Raw genomic sequence first — 24,082 nt, 5'->3', positions numbered from 1 at the left:
TTTGACATAGGATCGCAGTTTACAATACAAATGCCTAGTCCCTGCAATTTCGAGTAGGTATTGCCATTTAGGGCTTAGATGTGAAAGAGATTTTGCCAACTCTTTGTTATAATGTGGTCTTCAACAATAAATGTAAGCTACTGCCACATGATAAACTATGACTGCAGCTATCTAATTAGTAGACATTGGTCAACATCAGACTAGACTGCCTTTACGTTTCTTAAGTTAGTGCTTTTTAGTTGTTTTTGTGAGAGGGTCCTATTAATGGACCGAGTAAAGAAGTATGATGTTTGCTTTCGCTCGCGAGTTTTTCCCCGAAATGCTCAAGTGTTGCCAATTGTTCTCTCTTTTCTTTTATTTGGAGGTAACTATGCTGCCTCTATGAATTGGCGATGAAAATTATGAGAACAGATAGAATCCTTGTAAAATAACACAGCGTAAAAGACAGAACCCTAGGCGACTTTGTAACTCACTTTGTAACCCGAACAAGGAAACCAACTAAAAAGTATAGGACGAACATCAACGGCTTTCTTTTTCTTCACATATTTTTATTGAGCAATGAACTATTCTGTATTGTTCTGCAAACCTTGGGGATATGGCAAGAGAAAAGTTACTATTATTATTGTATCTTATATCTCCTTTGCTTATGTATACAGGAAGACGTATTAGTCACATGGCTTTCAATAGCCATTTTAGGTAGAATGTGACATACTTTGATATAAGTATAGAAGGAGTTTTGATATCACATAGTAGTCCTACATAACCGAAAATTGCATGTGAATCTATTTGTTCCTTCTCTAAAAACGCAATTAATATTAGACAGGCTTGATATTTTACTATTACATTTGCTATATAATAAATGAAGAGCTCTGGAAACTCTCTATAATACATAATGTAACCTTCGTACCACCTTAATTTTATTCCCCTTACCGATACTGGCGGAGGAATGACTTCGCGTGGGGGTGGGATGAATGCAAGAGAGTGGGGGAGGGAAGGAGGACCCTTATTATTGTATTTGTAGCCCATCAATACAAGTGCAGGATAATATGCGATATTTGCTATGCTTGCTTGGTGCTGGGTGCTTCTTAATTTTCTGTAGTGAGCCGCATTCGAATATATATTTGTTAGAATGTCGATGCGTAGCGGTCTTGAGATCCACAATTAACTCGGAAGCTTTGTTACTGTCATTTAAGTTTTAAGTCATCCCACTCCTTGCGCTATTTTAATTTCCATGTATTGTGTCAATGCTATGTAATCCAGTATTCTTGGCTACATTACAGAACAAGTAGGTATACTTTGTTATAGCTGTGATCCAATTGGTTCAATTGACTGAGAATACTAGAAGTATCCGATAAATTACTTAACATGTCACCATTTGATTTATCGGCCATTTCATATATAAACAACTAACGCATTTATAACAGCAAGGCCATATATGAATCATTCAGTTTGATCAGGAAATCATTAACTATCAGGTGTTTGAATATTAGATGTTGGGTTCAAAATTAGGTAGGCTTTACAAGATAAATGCCCGTGTTTCCACAAATCTAGCCAGACACTGTGGTAGACGTGCTTATGCAACTGGGAAATCTACAATCCCTACAAATATCAAACCATTGGCATTGGGTGCTAGTTTAATTGTTGGGTCATCAATTGGTTATTATATTGGTCAACTGAACTGCCACGATGTTGTTAGTACAGAATCAACATCAAGAGGATCCACCGTCTCACTTCAAAGCTTGGAACCAGTGAAATACTGTGAAGATATTGACAAAGTTATCACAAAATTGAAAGAAGAGCTAAATAATAACGAGGATAAATATTCCGTGGTGGAATCTAACCTGGCCCAACACACCGATACATATTTCAATACTCATCATGCTGTAGATGCAAAGTCCCAAGTCCCATTAATTATTTTATATCCTGAAACAACTGAAGAGGTTTCAAAATTGGTAAAAATATGTAATGACAATCATGTCCCAATGATTCCATTTGGTGGTGGTACCTCACTTGAGGGTCACTTTATGCCAACCAGAGGACCACACTTGGTTGTGACTATTGATGTCTCAAAATATATGAACAATGTTGTTGTACTCCATAAGGATGATCTTGATGTGACCGTACAGGCTGGAGTTCCATGGGAGGATCTTAATGATTATTTAGAGCCACATGGACTTATGTTTGGATGTGATCCTGGACCGGGAGCTTTAATTGGTGGTTGTATAGCAAACTCATGTTCAGGCACAAACGCTTTCAAATATGGAACTATGAAAGAAAATGTGGTCAGTCTAACTGTTGTCCTACCGGATGGTACTGTTGTAAAAACTAAAAACAGACCACGAAAATCTAGTGCTGGTTATAATTTAAATGGTTTGTTTACTGGCAGTGAAGGTACATTAGGTATAATTACCGAAGCAACTGTAAAGTGTCATGTTAAGGACAAATTTGAAAGCATAGCTGTGGTTTCTTTTAAGACAATTCGAGATGCGGCAGCATGCTCTTCTGAACTTATTCAAAGAGGTATAAAATTGAATGCGATGGAGTTATTGGATGATAGTTTAATGAGAATTATCAATAAATCTGAAAGTACTGATAGGAATGACTGGGTGGAGGAGCCCACTATGTTCTTTAAAATCGCTGGTAGAACACAAAATAGTGTCAATGATTTGATTAAGGAAGTCCAAAATGTCGCCAAGGAAACCAACTCAACTGCATTTCAGTTCGCAAATAGCGTTGATGAAAAATTAGAGCTTTGGGAGGCACGTAAAGTTGCTTTATGGTCCGTAATAGATGCCGCTAAAAGCGCCGGTGGCCCAAACGCTAAGGTTTGGACAACAGATGTTGCAGTCCCAATATCTCAATTTGCCACAGTTATTAATGATACCAAATCTGATATTCTAGAAAGTGGACTTACCTATGGTATAGTTGGTCATGCAGGTGATGGTAATTTCCATTGCTTCATTGTGTATAATAGCGGGGAGGAAGAAAACAAATGCCACCAACTAGTTGACAATATGGTTACAAGAGCGCTCAAAGCAGATGGTACATGTACAGGAGAACATGGCATTGGTTTGGGTAAGCGAGATTACCTTTCACAAGAGTTGGGCCAAGAACCTATTGATTTGATGAGGGCTATAAAAATGGCAATTGATCCGCACAGAGTAATGAATCCAGATAAAATATTCCCAATTGATCCAAGTGAACCTAATTTGTAAAATGCTCAGATGAATAGATTTACTTTATATTTTAATAACTGAGTATCATATATTTAGTTATGTTGGCGGGTCGCACTTCCTACATAACAATTTGAAGACATTTGGACAACTCGAAATTCTATAAGATGCTTTCTCCTAAAGCTTGCATAAGCTAATACTGCATATTTTGATAGACCGTAGAAATTTTAAAAAGAAATCACCAGTATGCAGATAATATACAGTTAACATACAAAATATAGGTAGTGTAAGAAAACAATGTTACCACACTTGTCTGTAACAGGGTATGGTGCCACGCAGAGTCGATTATACCAGTAAAATACCAGACAACTGCTACAAAATAATGCAAAATGCAATATATAGTTTTATGGAGAGTAAAATAATAAACTCTTGAATAGTCACTGTTTAATTGGTTTAATTGCCGCAAATAAAAGAAAGAATCTTCCTCTATTCGGTTACAATCCACATGTTGATTTGAGTAACAGGATATAATTAGTTTAGGCTACGGTCTACTATCCCATATTATCAACCGGAACTGTACTGTATGATAATTTAAACTCAAAATAATTCCTACTAGATTTTCAGAGGAGGGATGAGACACACTATGAAAAAGAAATGTCATCATGATTAAATGAATCCCCCCTAATAGGTAAGAATGCCTTCATGCATATAACCAAGATGTCTAGAACTCCCATAGCATAGACCCCAGCCCTTTATTTGGACTATATGTGGAATTAGCCTTACAACAGTGCAGTCTGTGCCTAATATCCACTTTGGATTCTTTCATATTAGCTACTTTTTCTTTTTACAAATTATCCGTTCCGTGCACAAGAGAACTGTATATGCTCTTCCACATCTCCGAGGATTTAAATGCCTATGCACTCCCTCTTATATTGGCAAAGGAGATAAAACATTGTATAGCGCTCTTGATTGCGTGCTGATAATAGCCTGCCTCGCACGGTTCTGTTTTCTTGTCCCCTAAACTAATTTATCGTACATGCTTCTCAGTATTAGTTTCATTTCTTTTTGGAACACTTCAATGCATATATAGTTTTTTGAAGCGGTATGTATTACAATATATGTAGTATCTCGATTGAGAAGTGGACCAAACAAACTCCTTAGTCCATTATTCCGTGGATCGGCTGTACCAAATAGTTTTGGTCATCAAGAATATAATGTAATTCTCTTTACTGAACTGTATCTTATCTATTTCTACTGTTCGGTATCCTGCAACGCACAATACATCTGATATAGTATCACTTGTATCACTTGTATCACTTGATAATGTGTCTCTCACAACACTTGAAGTAATTAATCTCCCGTGGGATGTCTGTAAGTAGTCCATTGAATACCACGTAGAGCCATATCTTAGATGCATGGTTAATACCCGGACAGATTTCATTATGACAATCCATGCATTTAATTAAATTCCGTTGAATTATGAAATGTTAAGAACCTACTTTAGATACTTGAGCAGTATCAAATAATTGGAGAGATTTTGAAGTGGGATTCTATTCCCAAAAAAAGAAACAGACTATTAAAATTCCTATATATCTTTATATATGCTGGCAAAAAGAACTAGAAATTAACACTATTTGTTTTTTTGGTATATATATGAAAGATCTTCATACCCATTAAGAATAAATTTAATTATAGATAAAGAGCAACATAAATCTAGCTTATGTTATTGCATTAATTAGTGATGCTTATATGAAAAATCACAAATTTAACAAAACTTTACACGCCATACATAATTAAAGAACATCTAGGATCATTAGAAACAATATCTGGGAAAACTCTACATATTTAACCATACAAACAATGCTTAAACCATCAAAAATCAAAGCACCGCAAATGATATTTACATCTGTAACAGACTATCACTCTCAAGAGAAAAAAATGAAAAATATCTATAGCAGGCCCAAACATTTCATAGACAAATACCCTGTATTTGAACATGTTGACCAACAAAACAAATTTGACAAAAATTCCTTTAATTAATTCTGTGACAATTTTTGTAAGAATAAAATATAATACCATAGAAGTTTAACAATCATTAAATTCCAGCATAAATATATCTACGTCAATAATAGTACAAATATAAATAAAAAATCAATTAATATATTCCAAATAAGAAAAAACTAATATACTTTTGCAAACAGACAATATATCTATAGCAAGCTAGACCTACTTGCAAAAATTGCAGTTTGAGACTAAATTAATAAAGCTCTTAAATATTTTTTTTAAACAACCATTGCATAAAATGTTTTTTAGTTAATATTTTCCTATTATTTATATCTATTTAGTGAACGAAATTGAAAACAATAGAATTCTATTTAGTAATGAAGTAGCTTCATACTAGACTTCTCTGAATTACTAAATGGTGAGTAAATTTTTTACTCCAAATTTTGTTGGGTCTAAAAATTTGTTTCTCTAAATGCACCTCGAGTTTATTACTGCATGTCTATTGTCCTCACGTATCTTTTGTAACTCATCTCTTCATCTTCAGAATTTTAACTTAGTATATTAAATAGTCCAGTTTAATACCATATCATTACTATTTCAAAATTAGTGAAGAATATTTGAAACTGTGTTAATTTACTGCATATCCTACAATTTTGATCAATGTTTTGGCAGAGAAACCAGGATTAGTCATAATTGTACCTCCTTTGTCCATTGTGCTGTATCATTTGCAAATATATGCAAAGTCCGTGTATAATTTGTTCATGGTCACTTCTAGGTCATACTTTAAAGTTTAAAATTTGCTACAAAAGATGGTTCCAGGATAGAAACAAAAGATATTTAGGTAATTTAGAGTTGTTTGTTAGGGATGTAATGGTATACTTACTTGCTTCTGTTTATTATTCCTTTTCAACTATCCGCGTATAATATCATCAAAGCGAGGCGTACCATCCAATGTTCTCATTACACTGTAGATATTTATATAGATATAGCATCCATACCCGCTAAGACAAGCTTAGACTACTCAAAAATGAATTATTCTAATATGTGATACTGAGAAAATATAATGTAGATGAGTATTATGGGTAATATTTTTTGTGTATTTTTACATACTCAATCAACAAAGACGCAATTGATCACAAGAAAATATTCAAAAAAGTTTACAACTCATTTTCTGTGATCTTACACTACAAACACCCGGAATATACAACAAAACAAAAACGTAGATAAAATTGTTGATTAATTCAATATTAATAGCAGTTAATGGTGGTAAATAATTTCAGTCAATCCCTGATGAAGGAATATTTTTGAGGAAATTTCCTTATAATGAACAGCTAGCAATGTACAATTAAAATACATTCATTTAGTAATTCTTTTGTAAAGCAGATCTGGGTATAATATCTCACCATTGCAATTATGATCTTAATTTCATGTGAGTCATGTTGTGCATTACAGTTGATCAATTTTTTTATGTCTTCGGGCGAATTCACTAAGGGTCCAAATTCAATTTTTCAATTTTTCTTTCAGTCCCATTCATGAAAAGTGAAAAATTTAGCAATATGCAACAACTACCGATTTCATCAGTGCAGCGAGTGAAATACTGTGACTCTCATTGTGAAAAGCAAAAAAATAAAAAAAAAACTCAGCAGCGATGAACAAACACAAGTAATATTTTTTAGTTTATAATTGTTATAATTAAACTAGTCCATTATAATTTTATCTTATTTTTGTATTGAATATCACAAGTAGTTCCTTTTGTTGTTTAAGATTTAGATCAATTTGTTTTTCACAATACATCAAGAACAATGATACCCAAGCTGCTGTGTGGTAACACACTGTTGAGTGCATCTGTTACAACAAGTAGGTCTGTCTATGGCTTATCTACCAGATATTTTACTCAGGATCTCGCACCTTCATTGGTTAAACTGCATTCCGAGTTAAAGCCTGATGAGCTTCTTACTGATAACACACCAGACTATGTGCGTTTGGTGCTAAGATCATCGGTCTATGATGTTATAAAGGAATCGCCAATCTCACATGGTGTTGGTCTATCGTCTAGACTAAACACAAATGTCCAACTGAAAAGAGAAGATTTACTACCAGTGTTCTCTTTCAAGCTGCGTGGTGCATACAACATGATAGCGAAGTTAGACGATACTCAGAGAAATCAAGGTGTCATCGCATGTTCCGCAGGTAATCATGCACAAGGTGTAGCATATGCCGCTAGACATTTGGATATTCCAGCAACTATTGTCATGCCTGTGTCTACTCCATCTATAAAATATCAAAATGTGTCGAGACTGGGTTCACAAGTTGTTCTATATGGTAATGATTTTGACGAAGCTAAAGCTGAATGTACTAAACTGGCAGAAGAGCGTGGTTTGACTAACATCCCTCCATTTGATCATCCATATGTCATTGCTGGTCAAGGAACAGTTGCGATGGAAATCTTGAGACAGGTCTATAACTCAAATAAGATCGGTGCTGTCTTTGTTCCAGTTGGTGGTGGTGGGTTGATTGCCGGTGTTGGTGCCTATTTGAAGAGAGTCACTCCACACATCAAGATTATAGGTGTGGAAACACATGATGCAGCAACTTTACACACATCTCTTCAAAGAAATAAAAGAACAAATCTAGCTAGCGTTGGTACTTTTGCTGATGGTACTTCTGTGCGTATTATTGGTGAAGAAACCTTTAGAGTTGCCAGAGAAGTTGTCGATGAAATTGTATTGGTCAATACTGATGAAATTTGTGCTGCGGTTAAGGATGTCTTTGAGGATACCAGAAGTATTGTTGAACCATCTGGTGCTCTTGCGGTTGCTGGTATGAAGAAGTATATTACTCAACTTCATCCAGAAATAGATCACTCTAAGCAAACATATGTCCCAATTTTGTCAGGTGCTAATATGAACTTCGATAGATTAAGATTTGTTTCTGAGCGTGCTGTATTAGGTGAAGGTAAGGAAGTTTTTATGCTGGTTACCATTCCTGACGTTCCAGGCTCTTTCAAAAAAATGCAGAAGGTTATTCATCCAAGAGCTGTTACTGAGTTCTGTTACCGTTATAATGAACATCGTCATGAATCTTCTAGTGAGGTTCCAAAGGCCTATATCTATACATCTTTCAGTGTGGTAGACCGCGAAAAGGAGATTAAACAAGTAATGCAGCAACTGAACACCCTCGGTTTTGAAGCCGTCGATATTTCTGACAATGAATTAGCAAAATCACATGGTAGATATTTAGTTGGTGGTGCGTCAAAGGTCCCAAATGAAAGAATTATTTCGTTCGAATTCCCAGAAAGACCTGGGGCCTTAACCAGATTCTTGGCAGGTTTAAGCGAGTCTTGGAATTTGACATTGTTCCATTACAGAAACCATGGTGCTGATATTGGTAAAGTATTGGCTGGTATTTCTGTGCCACCTAGAGAAAATTTAACTTTCCAAAAATTCTTGGAAGATTTAGGCTATAAGTACCAAGATGAAACAGAAAATATGGTATATCAAAGACTACTGAAATATTAAACACTTTCGGATTTGTACGGATCATATTCATGTAACTATGATTCAGTCGTATTTTTGTAATCCCCAATATGTGCAGGAGAAAATTGTAGGTCAATTGCCTTTTATTTTCTTTCAAACTTCTATTTAACCAATTTCAAATAATCATAAACTTTCAAAAATATCCAAGGAAGGATTATACATTTTATATTATTAATAGATCTATATATGTTAAGTATTCTAATGAAACGAATTTCAGTTATTTCCCATTGTCGAATATCAGAACTCTATTATCCTATGAAACGATGAGCCCTTCATGGCAAAGATTACTAAGCGATGACTTTTAAATAAGAAATAACCACATTGGTGTTATACAAGAGTCATAAACCAATTGGTATCAATAGTTAGTAAGTAGTATGGGTATATACTGGATAGTATTCAAAATAAAATCACATTCAAGACAATGCTAAAATTTGCCGTCTTTAGCAGAGGAATGGCTAACAGAGCCTTGTTACCTCGAAAAGTTGATATCCAGTCATTAAAGGACATACCGACGCTCGATGTCTTGCAGAATTTGGGATTTATAAGAAGAACACAAAGTGGGTTATTTAATTGGCTTCCACTTGGTCTGCGAACTTTGCATAAGCTGGAAGCTCTAGTACGAAAACGTATGGACGAGGATGCTAGCGCCATAGAAGTATCTTTGAGTTCCTTATCCCCCAAAATCAATTGGGAAAAAACTGGACGGTGGGATAAATCTAATGAATTATTTAAAGTTAAAGATAATAATGCTTTTGAATATTGTTTGACCCCAACCTGTGAAGAAGATATTACATCGTTAATGAAGAACTATATTAAAAGTTACAAAGACCTTCCTATTACAGCCTATCAAATTTCTAGGAAATATAGAGATGAAAAGAGACCTCGAGGAGGGCTTCTAAGAGGCAGGGAATTCATAATGAAGGACGCATATTCCTTTGCATCATCCGAAGAGCAGGCAATTGAGATTTTTAACAAAATGGACTCCGTTTATGATAGAATATTTTCTGATCTAAAAATACCATATAAGGCAGCTTATGCGGATAGCGGTGAAATTGGTGGTGATTTAAGTAAAGAATACCATTTCTTAAATTCTTTTGGAGAAGATACAGTTTTTTCTTGCGATTCTTGTGGTACCAGTTCTACAATAGAGAAGTGTAATTCTTTACCGGAGGAAGATGGGATGTATTCTGGTGATGTTGGTGTTGTATATGGGCTTAGTGAAGATCATACCACTTTAGTATGCTTTTATTACCCCGCAGAGAGACAGTTTAACTGGAATTTAGCTCAATCTGTGATGGAGAATGACCTTGACATGGCATTAAAAGATGTTGGTAATGATAAAATATTAGAGATGTACCAATCAGAGAATGAGGATTATATGTTTTCTAAAATACTGAGAGTTATGGATGTACGTATTAATTCTAGGTCGAACTTCCCAGACTTTCCTTTGAGTAAGTACTTAAAGAACAACTTTGGCCAAATTGATGGTATATCCATTGTTGATGCCACTGACAAGGAAATCTGTGGCAAATGTGAAGATGGTACTTTGCATGCTTCTAATAGTATTGAAGTTGGGCATATTTTTCACCTCGGTGATAAATATAGCAAGCCATTTGAAGTTAACTTCAAAGATGAAAATAACTCTGATGATTCTATCGTATCTATGGGTTGCTATGGAATTGGTATTAGTAGACTAATTGGTGCTGCAGCAGAAATCGGTAGGGATCATATGGGTCTAAGGTGGCCACAAGTGATAGCACCATACCAAGTTTCAGTGGTCACAAGCAATAACGAAGGCATGGTTGCAATTAATGACATGAAGAAAAGTCTTATGAAGAATCTTGACACATTTGATTTGGATGATCTACACAGAAGCACGGGTTTCGGTGGTCGTATTGCGTTGTCGCATGCTATTGGTATACCAATATGTGTTATCATAGGTACAAAGAGCTGGCCAAATGTTGAGATAGAAGTTCGCGGTAAGAAATGGGACAACGGTGACGATACTCCAATTGAAAAGAAGTCAGTTCATTATTCCGATGTGATTGATACTGTTAACGAACTTTTGTTAGACTTGTAAATATATATATAAATTGGAAGCATTATAAGGTGTAACATAATTCTCACACAACTACTATAATTAGATTACTCACAATGAAGTTAAAGCTAAACTAGCTGTCCTTTTTTTGGTCGAATGCTATGTTCGATTAGAAAATTTATTAATGATTACAAAAAGATATATTGAATATCGAATAAAAAAACTGTTGGCAGCAAAAAAAATAATATGAATGAAGTTCTTTTGTGCTCTATAGGAAAAAAAATAATTAAGGAATTGCATTAATTTTTAATGGTCGTTATTTTGGGACTGTTATATCTGGCGCTTCAACACTTTTGCTATAGCATTATCTTTAGACTTGTATTTCTGTGTTCAGTCACCTTATATTGGTATAAGTTATAACATTGAATTCTCTCCTTGGTATGATTGATCAATCATTGAGTGAGATTTAAATCTCGGTGCTGATAAAACGATTTAGAAAATCTTGGAAGTAATCTTAGAGATGACGTGAAGACCAACGACGGAGAAGATGAAACCAACAGCCAAGAACAAAACAACCAATGGGTCGACTCTCAATCCCTTAGCTTCATCAGAGTATATCTTCAGGATTGAGTTGGAGTTCTTCAAAGCTGGAGTACCTGGAGTACCTTCTCTTGAGTTCTTTTCGGAAGCAGTCTTACCCTTTCTTTGAATTGGCTTTTCACTGCCAGCAGACACAGCAGAAGAAGACATTGTAATGGTTTTGTTTGTATATGTGTGTTAAAACTGTATCAAGTTCCGGGTTATGATTTCTGATTTAACTTAGCAAGATTAATAGACCGCTTTGTTAATATACTTATATTTATATATGTGTTTCTCATTGTGAAAAAAAAAAAATTATGTCAATCCCTTATTCACATCCAAGCATTTGCTTCAACGAGTGGACAACGTTTTCCTTTTCGAATATTTTCAGCTTGCTTGTGTAGCGAAGCACCTGAGTTCTCACAGGTGTCGCTTCACCAGCACACCAATTTTGCAGGAAAAAAAAAGAAGAAGAGCAATCAAGTAGCATGAGGGAAAGAGGTAGGATGATCTTGAAACTCTGTCATGGAATAGTGTGTCACTCTAAAACGACTGTAATGCAGTAGTATACACTATAGGAGTGGTCCTCTCTACCTCTCCTCTAGTGAGACAGCATTGGCAATTCAAGCACAAAAGAACAGCTATGAGAGGATTTACCTCGTCAGGTGGAAAGACTTAGTAGTTGACAGCAGCCAACTCTCTGAATTTGACCTAGACAGGTTCGATCACTTCCGAGTGCACTCACTTGTCAGCTTCCAAAAAAAAAAAACACTGACGACACGTCACTCAGCACTATTTGTTGCGTTGTTTGCTGCGCTGAAAGGGAGAACAACTATCTGAATCACTGAGTGCCAAGCTGGTTGTTCAAGTGTACGGATTAGTTAAATATAGCACGTATATATAGTTTTATACGTGCATTCTGAAATGGAATATTTTTTAGACGCAAAAAAATCAGCTGATTTATCACTACAAAGGAAGTAACGCACAAGCAAAAAGAAATATACATAATTAACGAAAATATCACGTTACTCACGTTTTGCTACTTTTCACATCAACTCTATTCTCAAAAGGTATGCATCCTGCGGGAACGTCAAGAAGGCGCTACTACTTTCAAACATTGGCTATATTGGGTATATCGATAGCACCCTGGTAAATGTAAGGTTATATTATTGGTAATGAGTGAAAACTATGGTGCAAATACAAACTGGAAATGAAACCTTTAGCCACTAGGCATATTACTGGTAGCTCACAGGAATTGTTCTCACATCTTGTTTAACCCTTAAGGTACGAGTTCTTTCTTACATCTTGTGATTCCTTCCACCCTAGTACTGTCTTGTAGACAGATTAAGATGTTCTGATCCGTTCTTGCAGAGTTTCCTGTGTGTACTTAACATCAGAAGTACCTACTCAGTTCTTTCATCCGCTACTTCATTTGTCTCTTCGATGTCAATACTTAACCAAAATATGTGAATACAAGGATTTACGGTTTTATTTTTGCTACTGCACGCTCGAAATGGAAGAAAGACATACCCTCCAGCACTCTCTGAGAATTCTTTCCCCCCCCCCCCACACACACACACACACACAAACACCTCTGCAACACGTCACTACCTTTTTTTCTTTTCACAATGTTCCCAATTGGGTCCATTACAGCTTGAACACCATGTAAGCCTCGCCTCTACTTTGAAATTCGCAGCTTCTCGCATTTATCGATCTTATCCAAATCCCTTCTTTTCTCTTTTCCCTCCCCTCACCTGCAGAGAACCGAACAAAGAAAATCCTATTCTTCTCTCTTCCATCCCCCACAATATTCACCTATAGCAGTTTTCTAGAAGAGAGTACAGAGAAAAGGTGCAGGATGTATCCGAAAAACCGAATTCCCGATTTTATCGGAGCTCAGATATTTCCTGGTATAGCCCTCCCCCCTCGTCCCCCACACGTCTTCTTCAGAGTTCCTTTTTATTTCTTGACCCACACTATCCTTTTTATTTCTCTACTTTCAATGGAAGGATAATACCTAGAGAATCGCGTGCGGAATGAAAGTCGTCCATATCACACCGTTCTCTCGGGCATTTGGCACAGAAACTAAAGATCCACCAAAGAGGTTCGAGAGTTTCGAAGGCTCTTGATAAGCCCATCTTGAGTGCTCTGTGACACTTACGCTACTTCATTGGACAGTCTCACTACATGCATCTCACAGAGATACTCAAACCCAGAATCAATGAAGGAAGTTGGGCCCTCTTCACGCATTTTGTTTTTAGGTTTCCCTTCTAACAACTCTTCACCCTTTTTTATTCCCTCTAAATTGTCGTAGCCTCCCCCCCCAGGCATAAAATGCAAAGAATCATCCTTCTAATTCCATAACCTCTATTATCCCTACTAGAATACAATCCATCTTGATGTTCTCTGCTTCCTTAGTGGTGTTTTTTTTTTGGCTATTCTTGCTAAGGAACAGTGTCTACACTAATGAACTCTCATTATCCACAGTTAAAACTACACTTACAAGGTGTCTTGTCTTCTCGCACAATTTATAGAAGCAAAACAACTCTTAACAGCACGCTCCAGGTCTCTCTCACATATTGCTTACACCTCTACTTCTACTGGACCTTTGGTCTATTAGCTTCTAATATCTTTGTTGACATTCCTTTATCGTGAATTTCAGAGTTCTACGTTGGAACTTCTGCGATGATCTGCCCTTTTCAGCTTTGTTCGCTATCCTACTCTATTTACTTTCTAAAATACCATCTTTTCTGCTTGATCTTTTGGGTTTTTTTATAATGGAACACTGTTTGGGCTTCTACAGCAGTTTGTCTCTATAGATGAGGCTTGCTCAAGTGCTTCTTAGACCCAATCTAATTTTGCTCTTATGTAAAACTTCTTTCCCAATGATGGATGATGAGCACTAACTCATTCTTTTTTTTTTCCTTCTTCAACTGTGTGTCTACTTCTTCCTCTGTTTCCTTTATATAAATACCATCGGTATATTTTCGGTTATCTTTCTTATTTTGTAGGTCACCATTGGCTTAGTAGGGCTGGTATAATACTGCGTCAAAGGCAGTGAACTCGAGTTTTTGAATTACATATAACTATTTCTTTCAATAATTTGTTTTTCTTTGTTATACTCAAGTCTCATCAATAATATTAGACAAAAATTGAAGAAGCACCAGTAACTTATATCTATAAAGCTCACACAGTTATTAAAAGAAATAAGAGAGCCTAATCTCAGCACATATATGAAAGTTCAAGAAGAAGTTGACAAGAGTGTTGGGCTTCTCATTCCTTCTAATTTTAGAGGTGATACAACGAATGCTAGTTACGATAACGATACTGAAATGATGAGTGACGCCGAAAAGACCGTGACTTCTGCCGGGAATGATCTTTCCAATAATACCAACACTAGTAATGATGATGACGATGATATTATTCCAACCGCCATTGTGATCAAAAACATTCCGTTTGCGCTAAAGAGAGAACAGTTATTGGACTTCATGACTTCTTTGGATTTACCATTGCCTTACGCTTTTAATTATCACTTCGATAACGGCACTTTTAGAGGTCTGGCTTTCGCCAATTACAACTCTGAAGTGGACACAGCTAAAGTAGTTAATGAACTGAATGAAAAAGAAGTGGGTGGTAGAAATTTGAGAGTTGAATATAAGAAAGTACTCCCACAGGAAGAAAGAGAGCGTATTGAACGTGAAAGACGGTTAAAGCACCAAAATCAAAAGAAAGCGCAATGGAAACAACAGCAGCAACAACAGCAACAACAGCAACAACAACAACAGCACCAGCACCAGCACCAACAACAACAGCAACAGCAACAGGTCACCAACAATAATGTTTCAACCTCTGCCGGTGGGTATAGGAATGTACTACAGAATTCAGATGGTAGTAATAGTGACTTGACTAACAGTCCCATGCACAATAATAACTCTGTGGGGACTATTGACCACCATAGGGGTTCAGTTATCAGTATAGAAAGTAGTATTAATGGAAACAACAGTAATCCTAACTCCTCACCACTTGACCAGCCTCAAAATCACTTACACTCAATGCCAAATAGTGCAGGTAAATGTTTTGCACCTCTACCAACTGGTGTTTCGCCTTTGGCTAATAATGTAGTTTTATCTTCTAGTTCGAATAACCCATTGGCGCTTGACATGAATGATCCAGATACTTTAGAAATTTACTCCCAGTTACTTCTATTTAAGGACAGAGAGCATTTATACACAGAACTGATATATCCAAGCGGTATTGCCAACTCTTTGAGAAGAATTCTTGACCTATGTTGCTCAGCACTCGGTTTGATTGAGTCTTCAGATCCAAATTTTATTACTATTAGAAGAAAGACAAATAATTACGACTTCCAGAAGCAATTAGGAGAGAGCTCAGGAACCATGGTTGACCATGGTATGATTGACCAACCTCTAAATTCAACATCAACAGGAGGAGAATCTTTATCAAGTTCTCAGTCTTATACTAGTCTTTCAAACACACGACTATCTTTGTCCTTGGTCAATTCTACGAACACCTCAGATTATATTCCCACTATGAATCAACATGGTATTTCAAAAAGTACAGCCTTATTCCCACAAGCTGTTACTAATGACTCTCCAAATGTAAGATATGCAAACAGCGCTTCGGGACAAAGTGGATCATCGATTCTCCATGCCTCATCATACATGGATCCTCATAACCAAACTTCGACTACTAGTTCCGGCCTAAATATTAGTGGCTTTTTTAATGGGAGAAGCTCTAGCATTAGTGGACAAGGGATGTCATCCAATTATATGTTACAAAGACAAAGAGTTCCTGTTCCATTTTTCTCCAATCAAAACAACAGTGACTTACGTGTCAACGGTTACAACAGTCAAAAATCTACAAAGATAGGAGTAATGGGTGCTGGTCAAGGCTTAGGCCCACATTTAACGAATGGATCTACAGTATCCGCGGCAACAAATATGACGACAAATTATGGGATTATCCAAGGTAACGAGCTTTTTAACGAATATGAACAGCAGCCCCCAATAAGCCGGGGTATTTGGTGATCTTATTGAAATGGTGGCGGGTAATTTTGGTTTTTGTGCTCTTATCTGCAAGCAGACAAATTTTATTGAGATCTTTCCGTGTACAGATTGATGTTTTTGCTTCAAATTTGGTATAAATAAATTTAACTTCCTAAAGCAATCTCATGTATGGCAAAATCCACTTGACACTTGCTTATTTTACTCGAACACGAACTACTAAATGAAATGATGAAAACGAAGAATAAAAAGTGGTGATTTAAAAAGCATCTGCTTTGTCATGCCTTTTAGTAATGAGACAATAGACATATTTTAACAATTCTTTTTCGTGCTACTTATTTACTGATATTCTTTCTTGCTTTGCTTTATTATTATTATATTTAATAATACTTTTCTATGAAATATTGTTATTGTTTTGTAAATATGATATCTACCTATACAATTTTTTTTTTTTTTTTTTTTTTTTTTTTTGAGACTTACTTTTCTCAGTGGTTTCAATAACCGAAAAGTGCTGCACGTATTAAAAATCACCAATGTTGTTTGATCACATTTACTGCTGTTCAAGGGAATATGAGTCAATGATTTATTTTTGCTGACATTCACAGAAAGCCAGTAAATTGTTTTCTGTAACACTATGGGCAGTTTTTGAAAAAGATCAATGAAGACTTGCATATGACTATAATTACCACTACATGCTTCATTTATTTCTGGTAATACAAGTGTTTATTCTAGTTATTAGTATAAGCTTGTTCGCGTTATTTATCTATCAAAGGTATATATTTATTTAAATTTAAATTTTGTAGTACCATAGACACTCAGAGATAACTGTTCTGGGCGTATCATGATAAATATATATACGTGTGGGTAAATTATTTCAAGGTCATTATAAGCTGCAAAATATTTTAGTATATCTTTAATTTTACAGCTTGTTATTGTAGAAGGATACTAGTACAAAAAATATAAAACAATTGGCATGCCTCTGTCCAAATACATTTCAATGCATTCAGGGTTAAACAGCATTGTTCAATAATGTGCTTATGGTTGGCAGTTTTCTTTCGTTAAGATTCGTTAATTTTTCATTAGATAGAGCAGGAGAAGGGAAGTGGCCATCATTGACCCCAACACTATAGTTAACGGCAGTTGAGCAATTCTCTCCTATGTGTTTACCATTCATTGACATTGAACTGCTACAGGCAGATATTGAGGATGTCGAGTCGTTTGGATTTGGAGAGAACACTGGTGCGGGTGACACATCTTTTGAAGATTCAGAAGTTGGAGTGACAGTTTGGTTAACATCAGCCTTGATTAAAGGATCAACTTCATCGACAACTGTGCTGTCATTACTACAATTACCTTTTTGTTGAACGGTATTATTTTGTAATGCTGGACCAGACAATTGTCTAGGAAATTGTGGTCTTGGCTGTTCGAGTATTGGGCGTTGTTGAACATCAATCGGTGCTTGGAATTGGGAGATAAGACTCAATCTTGCTCTGATCTCGGCATCAGATTTGGTGGGTAGTACAACTGACATTTCTGATGGTGACATCTGCTTAGCGTGGCAATCGATCAACAATAGCTCCTCCTCTCTTGTCCACGGCATAATATTGTAATTGCTAGCCGTTTTATTATTAAAAGTACTCAACGCAACAGACTGTCTTCTGTTCGCCATAGGAATGGAGGCTTGTCTTGATGTTTTATTAAAGGTTGTCATGTTAGCGTTGGTCACTGGAGTGTCCATATAGTTGTTAGATGCAGAGTAAACGGCACTAGCGGCGGATGGACTAGTTATGGAAGACGTGGAGCCTCTTGAATCAGTAATTTTTTGAACAGAGTGCCTTCTAGAGTTTGGATTTGATGAATACACTTCAGTGTGACTTAAACTGCTTGGAAGAGGGCCACCAATTGAGTTTGGGGCCTGTATTATTGATGATCTTCTAGAATTTGAGGTTGATGAGAAATTGAAGGAGTTTCTTCTAGACCAATTTACGAAGGAGTTTTTCCTTGCCTTTGAGCCGTTTAGTGTTGTGTTTAAAGCTGCTGGAAAGTAGCTGTTAGCATTGGAACTACCATTTGGGGATTGGAGTGCAGATCCGGACCCCATATTTTGTTGTTTGGTGGAGTAATGTAGTTGTTGATTCTGGAATGGGTTCGATTGATCAAAGGGCCCGGGTAAAATTGATGATCCTCTTCTTGATTTGACGATGACTTTAGGTATGAAGCCAACATTTTCATCATCAGAGTTCATTCTTGAGAGTGGTTGGTGATACTTAGACAGTGAATTTGGTGAATTAACAGGGTATGATGGTGTGGAGAAAGTGCCAGTCATAGAATGAGAGAATGATTTAGGTCTACTAAATCTAGTTTCTTGTTCAGTGTTGGCCACGTACCCAGATTGGTCAATTACGTCTCTCTGATAACTTGAAGGCAGTGCAGGTTGGGTGAAGGAACCCTGTGGATGTGGTACCGCAAAAGCAGCAGTGGTTTGTAACTGATGTTGAGGAGAAATTGGGATACTTTGTACCACGTAATCGTTTGCTGGTGGGCCTTTAGGAGAACCAGATGATGGCGACGCATCCGATGAAGAGTTGGCACTTGCAATACCCATCTTCACATTTCTCTCGTAGTAGTTCATAGGCACATGCATATTAGTGACATCGATGAGGGCACTTTTGTTTGACTTTAAGTTTCCGGATTTCAATCTCCTCCATCTGAATTGGCAAGCATTTGGTGTTCTGTTGTCAAAGTATAGGGATATTTCTTTCCAGCCTAAGTTTTTTATCTCTTTCAAATGTCTTAGTAGCATGTCATCGTGGGTATCCCAGGATGTAGGGTTTTTCGCGGAAGTCATTAGGGCCTGTATGAGCGAAAGAAAAATTAAAGGGTTATTGGTTGTTCAATGAAGTATTGAAGATAGGATTTGGTTGGATAATTTAAAATAAAACAATCTTCTTCAATTTAGAATGCATACAATGATAGAATCGGAAATAACAAATACAATAAAAAGGGATGGCTTACAGGTATGCTGCAATAATTAGAAAACAAAAGAGTGTGAATGTGGAAATGTAATTAGCTGTGAAAAAATAAAATGCAATATCTTCTTATGAAAAATGCAATCTTCAGTTATAATGAACTTCAGTATAACTATGCGAAGTGTTGAAAAAAAAAAATAGTGGGTATATTCTTTTTATATTATTTCAATAAGGTAGAATAGTTAAAATCCAAGAAAAATGACGTGTATTAAGGGTTCATTTTCGAAACTAAGTACACAAGAGGTCAAACGATGGGTTCAACGGCATGAGTATATATATAATTTTTTTTTTGTAATTCAGCAGTCATTGTTCATTTTAAGAATCGCAAATAAATCCAACATTGGGTATTTCGCAATACCCACCCCCTTCTGTGATGAGTAAAAGGAATAGTTTTATTAGTTTTCTAAATGGAATAATTCTAATAATTTCAGTTTTGGTGGTTATTATTCTTCCTCTCGAGTTTATTACTTCTTGAGACATCTAATTGTCCCACATTGCATTGATTGTTCAGTAGAACAAAACTTTTTAAGACATATTTTTTTCTTTTGGGTCCATTCAATAAATTGAGAACAAAAAGTTGCAACAAAGCAAGAAAGCAGCAATCGATGGGTAATGAGAAGTCTGACTGTCCTTCAAAAGATGGTCAATTTCAGAGTACTGTTCAATGCCAGAGTACTATCCAGTACACGTACACGTACAGCAAATTATCGCATCTAACTTCAAATTTGCAGTCCCACGGCACTAGACTACAATGTAAGCATTTTGGGCTAACTGTGATGCTTCAAAAGGGCAAAAAGAGACAATCATCGAAGAGAAGAAAAGTCATTTAAAGAGCTCGATTGTTTGTAGTGCAATTGCTGCAGGGCTGATCATATTTGAAGGCTAGTGGGTGGGTCTCTTTGCGAGGTTTCCATTGAATCAATATAGTTGGGCCAGTCTGACAACAATGGAGGGGGGAGGAGGGGGGAAAGGAGTACGAAAGTGAAGGGGAGGGGTATTCCATAGGTGTAAACTTGAACAAGATCAGAGAGCTGAGCGCAGAGACCGCTACGAGATGATGGACAGGAGAAAGGCAGACAGGTTTTTCCTTTTGCCCCGAAGAAGAGTACGTGAAAGAGAAATTTGCTCTCCGGGGTTTTCTTGACAGTATTACAGGCATCGAGGAGAAAAGCAGTTCTACTACCTCAGAGTCAAACAGAGATGGAAATGGAGGGGAGGACGATGATTTCGGTTGCAAGGAGAAGATAAAAAAAAATAATAAAAAAAAGGTACCGGTACAGGGTGTTGTCTGCTGGACTAGTGTTAGAGATAAGAGTACTCGCAGTAGGAAAGTATTCGTAATAAATAAAAGAAAAAGGAAAAAAAAAAGATATCAGAAATTGAGAAAATTGCTAAGAAGGCCCAGCAGTATTCCAAATTAAGAATTTAAAATTAGTAAGTCAAAAATATTGAAAAAAGGAAAAAAAAAAGTGGGAAAAAAGAAAAGACTAATTCTTAGAGTTGGAAGGCGAAAAAGCAAATGCACAGAACAGCTGCGTACAATGAATCTATAGTAGGAAAAGGGTGAGCAGGGGGAGGGGGGCAAACTATTGCGAAATAATCTCAGAGGCGAAGTTATATTGTCCCTGCGTCTCTGTGGCAATAAGTAAAAAGCATACTCGAATCAGAGAAACAAGAGGAGTGAAGTGTGGTAAAACTGCTGCATCTATGCTTTTGCGGTGGATATCTTTAGGTTGGGGGAAGAGTTATCAGAGACGATGAATAGTGGGTGTGACTAGTAATGGTCCATTCAATGCATTTATTGCCCTATAACTGTTCAACACACCATAGAAAAACTAGAGTGGGTAACGAAAAGTTCAAATGTAGGAAGCCCTAAAAATAGACAATCACACTGAAGGGTATCCAGCCTTTCTGTCGTAAACGGTATTTCTGTAAATAGACCATAGCGGTCTTGATTTATAAATAAGAGCTGGTCCAATGAACACTATGTTTCTCAATTAGGAAAGTCAGGAGAAACGCTATGTCTACGTGTTGTAGGACTGCACATCGTAAATGGAAAACTGAGCCATTGAGAACTCAAATATGCTGTATCTGTTTTTAGTCAAAAAGAGACATTAAAATATTACAGCCATAATTGGTGATGATGGGGCTGTACGGTGCTTCTTTACTCTGGTGTCAGGGGTAAGCCCGTAAACTTTTTTTTTTTCCTTAGGTTACTTCTCTAACAATACAACGTAGTTGTGACCGGCCTGGTTTAATTTCAGTGAAGAGGGTCCGTGTCGCTGATTTGTATAAGTTTTTCCTTGCACTGCTCCCTTTGTCAGAAGCCTTCAGCATAATAAGCAAAATTTTCACAACTGGTAGGGGAAAATAATGAGGTCTACGCGGTATCTCTTTAAACGTCCGTATCAGTGTTGAAGTTTGACTACTTCGAATTAAGTAAAAAGAGATACGGTTCCTCTTTTCTTTTTTCCCCATTTTAAAAGCAATCCTTCGGCGTCCTCTTATCAGCGAACACTAGGATAACCGCATCAAACGTGAAAATATCCCCTTTACTAAGAATTACAGAAATACAGCAGAGATAGTGGGTGGCCGGTGTCGCCCATTCGGTTCCAAAATAGATGAGTATTGTAAAATAACGCAGAGAATAAAACAAGATTTATCTCCGTGATTTTCTTAACTTGAAATTGATTTACCAGTTATCTCTTTTCTTTTTCTTTTGCTAGTTTTTGGACAAACTCACAGCATTTGTTTCTCTGTACACACAGAAAGTTGCCCAAGGATCTTTGAAAACCTCTCGTGGTTTTTATAGCCCATTTTAAGTCTAGGATTGAAACTTGCCCACTCTCTTTGTGAGCTCTGGTCAGAGGACGTTCACGATATCTGCACTTCCCGCGGGAATAACAAGTCATAAAACAGCTACCGCACAAAAGAAAAGAGAAAGTAGTACCGTAAATGGAAAAAGCAGGGGAAGACATGTGAGTACATATAAGAGCTGGAGACGGGGTTAGTCTCTTTTTTTTTCCTTGTTCTTTTAGGTATGGAGTGCGAGAACCATTAAAATCGCGAACTTAAACCGCAATGACTTTACCCAGAACTAAAAGAGGTATTGATTACAGACCAACTATATTTTTTTTCTTTTCATCTTATGGTTACAAAGACTTTCTCTCCAAAAAAAATTAACAGCCGACTGGAAATCATCGACGGTGTTGGTTTTTCTGGTACTGCAAAATGAAACTCTACAATATGATTGTGGTCTTCATGAAGGCAAAAGTTGAGATTGTGGGTCATTGATATCCCACTTTAACTCATCTGCCCTTGGCTAGTAAAAAGGGCAGTTGCTATCATGGACATTTAAGAGTATTGCAATCCATTTCTAAAATTGCAAAAAAATGAGATGCCCATCTTGAACTTGTTACGGGTGTCATAGAGGATCTGTAAATACTACAGTAGTTAGTATATACCAACAATTTCTATAATCTTTCCAGCATAACTAATCGGTATTTGTTACAGTACAATGCCAATTACAAATACTTATCAAATTACTTATTAATGTGCTTCAAAAGATATAAATTTCTACTACGTAAAGCGTTAGTGTGTTATTGTTTTTTCATGCTAGTACTGGATTAAGAGATCTAGATATTCTTTGCTGATCATTTTGAACTTTCATCAACTAAAGGACATTTGACATTTGAAATTTTGGATTCACTAAATAGCTCATCGTTTCCATTTCTGGAGTGTACTGGTACCTCAAACCCCCACGTCACTTTCACTATAAACAGTAATTCAGGGGAAATGGGGTAGGTCAAGGTCCCTCGACATTCCCAATTCGAATGTAAGGAACAGACAACTACGGGGTGCCCTCTAATAAATTGATGCAGGGGTTCTGAGACATCGTTTTTTCTCAGAAAATTTTGACGATACAAAAATGCTTCTGTAAAGGGATCAATAAAGGAAGGGAGACGGTAGAAAAATCAAGCTAGATATTGCTCGTAGGAAGCATCGACATTACAACTTTTTTGTGAGATTGATGATTTGCTCTTTGAATCGTTAATTTCAACTATTCTCAGTGGCATTGTAAAGCTGGATTTAAATCCAGTACTGTAAAAAGATATTTCAACAAGAGGGTGGACATAGCTTGGTATAAAAAAAAGAAGGTATATAGTTGTGAATCCGACCAAAATCTGCTCTAAATAGAGACAATGTGAACTGCTTCTTTAAAAGTCGAAAATATGTTACCTTAGTGATTGCATACTATTAAACTACTAAGCTTGATAAATGTCTGTATTCTTGTCCCTCATCAAATTATATAACGTAAGAGAAGCGGAAGAAAAAGAACTCTAATTCGGTCTCATACTATTTATGGAGGAACTAAATTCCAGACTTTGGTATGTTACGAGATTCTTACAATTCATGAATAATATCAGTCAATTAAAGAAAGTGATGATAAACGCGACATTTGTAGCACAACAATGGGAACAGAAAATCATCTCAGCACATGTGAAAAAAAAACTGTGATCATCAACACTAAAGATATGATATTTCAAATTATTTGTTGACGATCACAAAACAGCTAGTGGAAAATGTCCAATATTATTATCATAACTTCTTGGTTGAAAACCCTACACATTGCTTATTGATTTTTCTAAGCAATGATATTAATTCTTCATGTCACAGAGTTTTTCTGACTACAAAGTTA

At 36.4% G+C, this 24,082-nt stretch overlaps 6 protein-coding genes across 6 annotated transcripts; 4 read left to right on the top strand and 2 right to left on the bottom strand.

Moving 5' to 3' along the window:
* Window positions 1-1,490: 1,490 nt before the first annotated feature.
* Window positions 1,491-3,215, top strand: DLD1 (D-lactate dehydrogenase; the record flags this gene model as incomplete). The annotated part of the gene is made up of 1 exon (XM_447474.1): window positions 1,491-3,215. One exon carries the CDS (start codon window positions 1,491-1,493, stop codon window positions 3,213-3,215), a length of 1,725 nt encoding a protein of 574 aa, XP_447474.1.
* A 3,764-nt stretch (window positions 3,216-6,979) lies between these two features.
* Window positions 6,980-8,695, top strand: ILV1 (threonine ammonia-lyase ILV1; the record flags this gene model as incomplete). The annotated part of the gene is made up of 1 exon (XM_447473.1): window positions 6,980-8,695. One exon carries the CDS (start codon window positions 6,980-6,982, stop codon window positions 8,693-8,695), a length of 1,716 nt encoding a protein of 571 aa, XP_447473.1.
* A 439-nt stretch (window positions 8,696-9,134) lies between these two features.
* Window positions 9,135-10,793, top strand: AIM10 (putative proline--tRNA ligase AIM10; the record flags this gene model as incomplete). The annotated part of the gene is made up of 1 exon (XM_447472.1): window positions 9,135-10,793. The coding sequence occupies one exon, from the start codon at window positions 9,135-9,137 to the stop codon at window positions 10,791-10,793; it is 1,659 nt and encodes a 552-aa protein (XP_447472.1).
* A 450-nt stretch (window positions 10,794-11,243) lies between these two features.
* SBH1 (Arf family guanine nucleotide exchange factor SBH1) lies at window positions 11,244-11,501 on the bottom strand (the record flags this gene model as incomplete). Its single annotated transcript, XM_002999512.1, has 1 exon — window positions 11,244-11,501. One exon carries the CDS (start codon window positions 11,499-11,501, stop codon window positions 11,244-11,246), a length of 258 nt encoding a protein of 85 aa, XP_002999558.1.
* Window positions 11,502-14,563: 3,062 nt separating this feature from the next.
* On the top strand, window positions 14,564-16,378 carry GVI51_I04829 (uncharacterized protein; the record flags this gene model as incomplete). Its single annotated transcript, XM_447471.1, has 1 exon — window positions 14,564-16,378. The coding sequence occupies one exon, from the start codon at window positions 14,564-14,566 to the stop codon at window positions 16,376-16,378; it is 1,815 nt and encodes a 604-aa protein (XP_447471.1).
* Window positions 16,379-17,363: 985 nt separating this feature from the next.
* DOT6 (Dot6p) lies at window positions 17,364-19,202 on the bottom strand (the record flags this gene model as incomplete). The annotated part of the gene is made up of 1 exon (XM_447470.1): window positions 17,364-19,202. One exon carries the CDS (start codon window positions 19,200-19,202, stop codon window positions 17,364-17,366), a length of 1,839 nt encoding a protein of 612 aa, XP_447470.1.
* Between the last annotated feature and the right edge of the window lie 4,880 nt (window positions 19,203-24,082).

Source organism: Nakaseomyces glabratus, chromosome I, assembly GCF_010111755.1.
Source record: "Nakaseomyces glabratus chromosome I, complete sequence".
NCBI classification, from domain to species: Eukaryota; Fungi; Ascomycota; class Saccharomycetes; order Saccharomycetales; family Saccharomycetaceae; genus Nakaseomyces; species Nakaseomyces glabratus.
The sequence above is the reverse complement of the archived record's forward strand: the minus strand, read 5'-3'. Positions and strand labels throughout refer to the sequence as shown.